The sequence below is a fragment of the Lolium rigidum genome, chromosome 7 (genome assembly GCF_022539505.1).
Source record: "Lolium rigidum isolate FL_2022 chromosome 7, APGP_CSIRO_Lrig_0.1, whole genome shotgun sequence".
In the NCBI taxonomy this organism is placed as follows: domain Eukaryota; kingdom Viridiplantae; phylum Streptophyta; class Magnoliopsida; order Poales; family Poaceae; genus Lolium; species Lolium rigidum.
This window is the reverse complement of record NC_061514.1, coordinates 205,938,929-205,947,897: the sequence shown is the minus strand read 5'-3', so window position 1 is coordinate 205,947,897 and position 8,969 is coordinate 205,938,929. Positions and strand designations below refer to the sequence as shown.

General features: G+C 42.0%; 1 protein-coding gene across 1 annotated transcript; it reads right to left on the bottom strand.

The window, feature by feature from the left end:
- Window positions 1–658: 658 nt before the first annotated feature.
- LOC124671564 (DDT domain-containing protein DDR4-like) lies at window positions 659–8,553 on the bottom strand (the record flags this gene model as incomplete). Its single annotated transcript, XM_047207922.1, is given in 12 exon segments — window positions 659–1,825; window positions 1,913–2,107; window positions 2,215–2,257; window positions 3,094–3,214; window positions 3,417–3,509; window positions 5,409–5,583; window positions 5,685–5,791; window positions 6,860–6,941; window positions 7,028–7,065; window positions 7,156–7,242; window positions 7,873–7,983; window positions 8,155–8,553. Coding segments are annotated over 12 exon segments (2,229 nt in total), but the record flags the coding sequence as incomplete, so codon positions are not given.
- Between the last annotated feature and the right edge of the window lie 416 nt (window positions 8,554–8,969).

Below are 8,969 nucleotides of genomic sequence, written 5' to 3'. Positions count from 1 at the left end.
CAGCATCTCTTCAGTTGGGCTGGCTTGGGGGCACGTGGGCTTTTTAATTTATGATTTTTCATGGGCTGCTCGGGATATTCGGGTGCCAAGTCTACAGGCCCGAAATTCCTGAAATAATTTCGGGAATTTGAAACACCTTCCCGAATAGATGCTCGGGAATTTCGGGTTCGGGATATATGGGTTCGGGATCGGGAATTTCGGGTTCGGGATTCGGGTTTTATGCCCGGAGTGATATACAACCACGCATTGTACAACCATGCAGCAAAAAGGAAACTAATGCCATAAAAAGTGCAAATTAACTAAAGACAAATCGTACTTGCATAAAAATGTTCTTAAAAGGAAAGAATTTGCGTAGAAGGTAATACCATTTTCTGATGCATATAAATGCTAAACCATTGTCTCCCCTTATCTATTAGGAAGAACAGAAAGCAAATTTCAAACAATACTACAACACCGTTGGCCCGGGAGCTCAAGTTTGTAGGGCTGTGTCAGCTACATAGATTTTACCAATCTAATCAGGTTATCACATATAAATACAAAATACAGCTCGTGCTTAGACTCAAGCTACATGCTACACGTGGAAAAAGAAACTCCTCAAAGCCGAGCACTGGACAACACTCCTCTACGAAATACTGCTGTATTTCACACAGCAACGTCATCATGCCTAAGGCTAAATAAATATGGAGGCAATAAAATTTATAATCTACACATTCGGCCACATCGATCAATCTGACCATAATACAGCAGCAATTGATCGGCTCGCGCACTTTCATGTAGTGTACACAATGGAGTGCAAAATATTGTCAGCATGGCCTCCCAAGAGCTCAGATGATGTTCAAGGAAGCTCGTCCCCGAAACCGCCCCAGGTGGATACCTCAACACTTTTGTCACAGTAAACCAATGTACTAAAGATCAAATTGAACCATCCAAATATCGCCACAACATCTCATCAGAGGCCCATTGATTGTCATGGTCCATGACTTTGGGCATTTACACCTTGCTCGAAACAGCAACCCCTAACACACTGATTCTATCGCAACTTATTTCCTAACTGTTATCCATGTCTTCATCTTTCATTGCCAGACTTGGCCCGTCATCGAAGCCAGCACCAGGCGCAAGCTCGTTTAGATCTAAGAATGTTCTTCCAACACTTTCACTCTCTCTGCTGGGAACATTCGTCTTCTCGACAGACTGTAGCTGCAGCTGTGGCTGCTCCTCCTCTTGCTCCTCTTTATTTGCTGCCACTGCATGGTCTTCAGCTATTTTACTATTGCCATTACTACCTTTTAATTCCTCAGTGTCATCATCCTCTTCTTCCTGTTGCTCTTGGCTCGATGTTGAGAGTTCCATATTATTTTCTCCATCAGAGTTAGCATCGGGGTCCGATGCATCTGATTTACCTGCCTTTCCTGCCTCTGCATCCGTATCTGAAAAATCATACTGCTGATAGTTAATACGTGGACGAGAAGAACGCTTGCTGCGCCTGAGACCTGTCTGGGTTTCACCAACAGATCTCCGCTTAGCCCCTCGGCCATTCTGACTTCGCAACTTTGTATGCCGTTGGGGCTCCTCTATATCTTCACTGGTGCCCGCAGAAAATTCCTCTTCCTCTTCATCATCATCTTCAACATCCTCTTCCAACCGGAACTCTTCATCCTCTTCAGAAGCACTTGATGTCTTCTGATGTTTGCGAGTTCTCAAATATTCCTCATCATAAACCGCTTCTCCCATGATATCATCATCGCTGTCAAAGTTCGGATCAATATCAGAGAGAGCCTCAACAAAATCTTGCGTGTACCTCCGAGATCTTCTCCTCCGTCGGTTACTACAGAAGAAAGCATGAATGTTATTCAGCCTATTAAGTCCCATTGGGATTAACTGCTACATACCAAATGTTGAGTGAGACATGTACCTGCGATCAAGTGTTTCATTTTCTTCTTCAGCATCACTATCTCGGTAGTCATCCGACTTTGAAGAATTTCCATCATATAATTCATTAGCAAGAGGTGAGGGACCATTTAATTTGCCATTGCTTGATGACTCCGGTCTTGGTGTAAGCATCCTTCTATTGAGATTAGTAACAGGCTCAGCAGAGTTTTCTCTTTTCCTGTCCAACAATGTGTAGCAGATAAGTACCCAAATTTCTTCTTGTCTCTAAATCATAAATTCTCCTACCAAAAGAAATTTATCAAGCAGTAATAGTGATCGACATACTTTGTTATTTTGATTGCCTCATTTATTGAGCGGTCATAGTCATCTGCATCATAGGAAAAGTCAAACACTGTAACTAGAACAGGCAGTGAAATCAAGCAAACAACCAATAAAATTATAAGAGCTTATTTTAGTTTCCAGAAGGAACATGAGGTACCCAGTACACAGGGGCATAGAAGATAAATTTCAGCCACATGCTAGTCTCACTTTCCAGCCAGTAACCTCTTAGTAAGCAATCAATTCTGATTTTTGAAGCTTACCAAATGAGGTTATTTTATAGCCAGCCCTCAACAGAACTCTAGTTGGGTTAATGTAAGCTAGTCAACAGAGATATTTTCAAAGGTAAGATTCTCAGCATCTATGCGCCATTTTGACATTAATTTTCTGCTGATAAGAACAAAAGAATCAAACTAAATTACAAACAAGTAAATACGGTAGGGGCATGGTTTTTGAGTCGTGACTCAACAGTGAGTCGCCAAGGCTGCAACTCGGTGTATAGTTGACCAAAGTCATTGTATAGTCGCGAGTTGCCCTGATTTCTGGAAAACGACTCGGCGACTATACAGAAACTATTCAGCGACTTAAAAAACCATGGGTAGGGGATCATGATTGTAAGTGACGGAACAGTGAGTCAGTGATGCAGGTTAATCAGACATCTAATGTGAAGGAAACAACTCAAAGAGTTCAACAACTGAACACTTACTGCAAGAAGTGTCATTGTGTACAACTGATAAGGATAATTTACATAAGTAGCATTCTGGAGATGTTTAAATTGGATAATACCATACAGAGTGACACGAGCAAGACGGATTGCAACTTGATGTTTGTAATTGTACTTAAGAATTAGAGCTGAATAACAATGCTTAATCAGTGGGGCCTTACCAAAGGTATATGTTACAGGCTTTCTATCACGAAGAGAGCGACCAGTGGTAACATCTGATGTCAAGTAACTATCAAGGAGGAGAGCTTCTCTCTGTTGCTTTTTGAGCGACCTCTCCTTCTTCTGCACGGCCAAGAAATGGTTGAGATTAACAAGCTCATAACAACAAAGGGTTGTAAAACAAGCATATTAAGTTGAATTAGACATCAAGGATGGGAATGGGCCAGGTGGGCCCGCTGGGTCGTTGACCTGGCCCAAAAAATGAGCAACGGGTCTGGTCAGTCTGCCTCAAACGAGATTTTGGTCAGTTAGATAAGCTATGTACCTTATGAATCTTCTCAATCTCTGGAAGATATTCAATCTTCAACTTTTTGCCAAGGGAAACCTCTGTCCTGTTCCGACTAGAAAATAGCTTTTCCTAAACAAGGCAGAAACATAACTATAATTAATCATTATAAGGCATAAGATAACAACGACAATTAAGTCAGAAGTAGCATCTGATTAGCATTTCAAGTCAACAATTTTCTATCTACTTAACTTTGTTCTGCTCCTCGCAAGTTAGTCAACTATATTCACAACTACGTAAATATTGGCACATTATTTAAATTGGGATGCCTTCTTGTCCACAATAAAGACGGTTTTGAAAACAGGCATACCAATAACTATGCGCTAGATGGTGCCCAAATATTGGAGTTGGTTATAACAACTTCATGCGAGTTCAAACATGTTGGAAGCAGTTTTGTATGACAGTAATGTAAAGTACTAAAGTATATGAGATAAGAAAGCATTGTTGCTGCTATGGCATGACATTTTCTACTACAGAAATAGAAGTTCTACAGGATTGATTAGCCTAAAAACATCATTTAAAATAATAATATTCTAATTTCGGCATAAATTGCATCCTAGCAGTACGATGCCTTTGCTACCATGCTACATGCGAATAAGTTTGTTCTTAACTCAAGCCAAATATGTCGAGAAAAGGAATTACTACAATGACACCAAGTACTGCTGAAAAATGAAGATATTTCAAAACAAGTTTTACAATCATATCTACTGCAAAGTGGCAGTGCTGTCAAAGTTTTGCAGAGTAACATCACCATCTTCTAGATATGGATGAAATGTTAAATACACTCCAGATCAATGTAATGGAGAACAAGAAACATGAATCCAGCAAATCTGAAATTAGAAAATGTAACATTTTTCTTCTTGTTCTAGTGAAAATGTTTTCTCTGCACTCATGCAGATCAATTTATACTATGAACTGGCAGATACATCAAAGAAAATCTCAAGCATTCTTTTTTCTGTTTAAAACTGTCTCCATGACTTCTCATGGTAATACTACTTTGCAACAGATAATAATCCAATAGAGTAGGTAAATTTGTATGCTGAACCAATTCACAATAGAGTAGATAATCATCCAATAGAGCTGTCAAAATTAACTATGCTAGTAATGAGGAGATCGAGGATGAACCAATTCACAACCTTAATACCAATCAAAGAACGAGTGCATTGATTTGGCTCGCGAGCTATATGGAGGACATTTTTTTTAAAACATGGAAAAAGATATTTAGGAGCTTCAATAAAAGAAAACAAATCCATGGATACATACAGATGTGATCTGCATCTCCGTAAAGTTTTGTTAAATAATACTGTATATTTTGGGCTAGACGACATAATTATGGTTCCAAAAAGGAAAAAAAACTCCATTTTGCTCCCCATATTTTTTTTGTGCAGATCACATCTGAGCATATATATGTTGACAAAAAGTTGTAAGCGCATATTAGACATATGTATGTCCGTCTGTATTTTTTCAGATTTATTTGAGTTTTAAAACGAGGATTTTGATTTTTTTTAATAAAGGAGCTCCATGTAGCTTGTGATCTAAAGTGACTTCTCGATCACGAACACTCATCACTCATGTTATATAACCTCTGTAATTTTTAGGATTGACTAAAGACATGTTAATTCATTATCAGCAATATATAATTGCGATTGCTGGAAGAACAAGTACACCTTAGTGCTCCCTCTGTCAGGATATGTAAGGCTTATTTTGTTTGGTTAAAAGAAAGGCCTTTGACCATTGCTTACTCCATATAATGAATTTTATGTCTACAAAAATCACAACCATAATTATTTTTTAGTACAGACACATGGCACCAATTTTCTGTCACATAAATTACAAGCTAAGCGAGTAAATAATTGCTAGTCAAAACCTAAAAGGCTAGTCCTACCCCAAAAAATAGCCTAATATGTCCAGACAGAGGGAATAACAGTATAACACACTATATGGAGCGTATATCAAGAACTCAGAACTTACTGCAACATCATCAAACTCATCAAAACTGGATGCAACAGTTTCCCACTGATAAGACACAATTGGAGGAGTTGAATCTCTTTTTCCCTTTGATCTCTTCCCCGGTTCCTTCTTCACCTGTTCCACTCGTCTAATTTCTCGATACAATCTATGTCCAAGAATTGGATCATCTTCGTACCTGTTTTACATGACTTGATTAGCATGGACCGTGACATCTGAACCATGAAACTTTTCAGGATACTTTTCAACCAAAAAATGGCAGAATTTTTTTTGACCCACCAATATGAGATTCCAAGGGAATCTCCACCAATTCGTTCTTTACGGAAGGTTGAAAGGTCATAACCCCGCTTTACGGAACTGTCAATGTGGTTCCGTATGTCCTCTTGCTGCAAAATGTATGCTTGATAGTGAGCTATCATACTTCCAAACATATCGAAAGTAGCACAGCACTCCAGCTGCTAGCTGCAATTGTCCTCCACAAAGATAGGAAGTCAAACAAAAAAACACCCCAATGCCTCTCTTCATATAATGTTTCTCAAAAACCAGCACCTAATTTGAAATTTCTTCAACAAAGTCTCTATTGTGAAGTACAAGAGCTAGTGCGGGGCTCCTTCCCCTACAAAATTATATTTACTCCTACAAATGTACCAATTAAATTACTCATTTGACATACACTAATCCAGTTCAATTCCAATTTTAGTTAGTTTGTTGTTAATTTTCCAATTGTTAGGTTCATGCTCAAAATAAGAGAATTAGATAGATAAAAGTGGGATCTTGTTAAAAAATTCACGATTTTTCACATTATTATCAGCCTTTCTCCGTCAAATTATTCTCTTTTGAGCCACAAAGTCAGTTAACCTTATCCAAGCTAAAATACCAATATACTAGTAGAATAAACAGTAACTGTTGTCGCAACCCACATTAGTAAGTGCTGAAGAATTTCCATAGGCATGTGAATGCCTTACCCACAAGCCAGATTGTTGGCTGTTTACCAAAGTTTTCAGTTAAAATAATACATGCAAAAGGCAACGAAAATTGGTCATGCTTGTATTTTACTCATCTTAGTGAAATAAGCTTTTCTAAAGAACTTAATCAACAGCAGTGGAACTCAATTCGAATTGCAAGTCAGAGTTAGGGTTGACCTAGAGATTGCAGTTAAAATAATACATGCAAAAAAGTAGACAAAAATTGGTCGTGCTGGTATTTCATTCATCTTAGCGAGATAACCTTTCTAAAGAACTGGATCAACAACAATGGAACTCAATTCAAATTATCAGTCAGGCTTAGGATTGGTCTACACCAACAATATGGGACAATAAACACACATGTGAGACGTAGGAGATCAAACTGTACCAGGAATGATTACAGTTGTCTACTGTGAAGCACATAAGAAAAGGTTGAAACGTCGGAAACTTCATTGTCTCCGTAAGATGACAATAAAAATGAGCACGAACCTCAACACGTATGTCACATATTGCTTTCAAGATCACTAAACGAGTTGCCGGTTCTAGCTCCTTGTACATTTCAATTTCAGCTCTGTGCAGACAGAAGAATTAGAAAATTATCATGATAAGATTGAATCAACGATATTGTACCAAACATTTCTTATGTACAGGACTAACCCATGCGACGCAACTATTGGTAGATCACCTTCTGCAACCTGCAGTTTTGGTCTTTATTAGTTGAACAATTGAATGGATTGCCAATATCGTCATTTAACTGTTTGCAATATGGGATATGAGTAGTATACCCAATGCCACCAATCCCTTAGCTTCCTGCATAGAACAGTGACCCAGGTTCCGCGCCCCATAGCCATGCGGGTTACTGGGGGAATTGACTGCAGATGTTATGAACAATCATGAGAACTGAAGGAGGATGTTTGCATAGTTTGTGTGTGACTCCTTGAGCCAGAGAGAATGAAGTAAAGGGAGAAGAGCAAAACAGGTACTCAATATGCCAACCCAGTCCTAGAGATGTTGGCCGAATAGCATGTATAGTGCGAACAGGTAAAAAAACAGGTAACAGGGCACATGATCGAATACAGATATAATCAATGAATGAACTAAAGGCAGAACAGGTACTCAGCATGCTAACCGAACCCTAGAGATGCTGGACGAGTAATATGTATTGTGTAAACATGTAGTAATAAAAGCAGTTAAGAGAGCACATGATCACATACATATGGAGTAACACAAGAGTTAATGAAGCAAGTTGTGGTAATGGTTTAGCTAGCATGAGCCATAATGATATTGCAGCATTTTGTCAAACAATTAACAGAAGACCGGTTAATGATTAGCACCAAGCTCCTAGAACCAGCATGCAATCAAAATTTGATCAATAAAAATTAAATGAACAAGTTGCAAGCACTCCCACACACACACAGTGCAGAACTCACTCCAGCTAGTAAGATAGTAGAAGAGAGACATAGATCGGAAAAGAAAAACTAGGCAAGCTAAGGAGAGGTGACCTTTAGCAGCGGCATGTGAACGTCGTATAGAGTGCCGTTAGGCGTGATAAGCGCGGCCTCGAGATCCTCCGCCGTGAGCTCGTCCGTGATGTTGAGCAGAGGGCGGAACACCTGCGTGGCAGAAGAAACAAACAGAGCAACAGCCGCGTCAAACCCTAACCCTATCTCTGGAAGCCCAACCCCGGGAAGCTGCCGTGCAGTGTGGGGGGCAGCTGGAGCGAGTGAGGGGCTGGGGGCGTTGCATGATGAGTGAGAGGAGACGAGACGGGGCGGGGCACGCACGTGGAGGAAGTTGAGGACGGAGCCGAGCTCCCACATGCAGCGGAGTCGCCAGCGGGGCAGGTCGGCGGGCGCGTCTGGCTCGGAGACGAGCGGCGTGACGACGCGGCATTGGGGCGTCTCGTCGGCGGCGGCGCCCGCGGCGGCCCGGCGGCGCGGGCGCTCCTTGGGGGGCGGGGGCGGGGGTCGCGGCTTGCTGTTGCAGGCGCGCGGCAGGCGCGTCTTCCTGGGGGTCGGGGCGTCCTCCGCCGGCTCGGGGGGCTCGTGGTCCTCCTTCGCCGGGGCCGCCGCCTCGGGCTGGTCCGGCGAGGCGGGGGAGGCCCCGTCGCCGTCGCTGGCGGCGGGCATGGGAGGATCCGATCGAGGATCTGCGTGGGCGTGGGGGTTAGGGTTGGAGTCGGATGGGGAGGGGGAGGGGGAGGCGGGAGGCGAGGAGGAGGAGGAGGAGGCCATGGGAGAGGAGGAGCAGAGAGGGGAGCGGAGGGTAAAAGTGGGATTCCGCCCGCAGACGGGCGAGAGAGGGAGAGAGGGATTGGGCAGTGGGCAGGCAGGCGACTCGGGTGGGACGCGTCAACGTGAAACATACGGGTCGGGAGCACGGGACAACCTTCGGTGTACTGCCGGGGTCGACCTGGTCGGTGTAGGGTTTTGAACCAGGGTTTCCACCTTTCAAACCGTTGCTTCTACGGAAGTACTTACTTATTCTCACAGGATTTTGAAGTGCAACGGTTTTCCAAATCCAGACATGCGGGAAGTTGATGTGCTAAGAACCCAAATGACCAACACACCAAAGCATAGCCAATGATTACATCTGTATA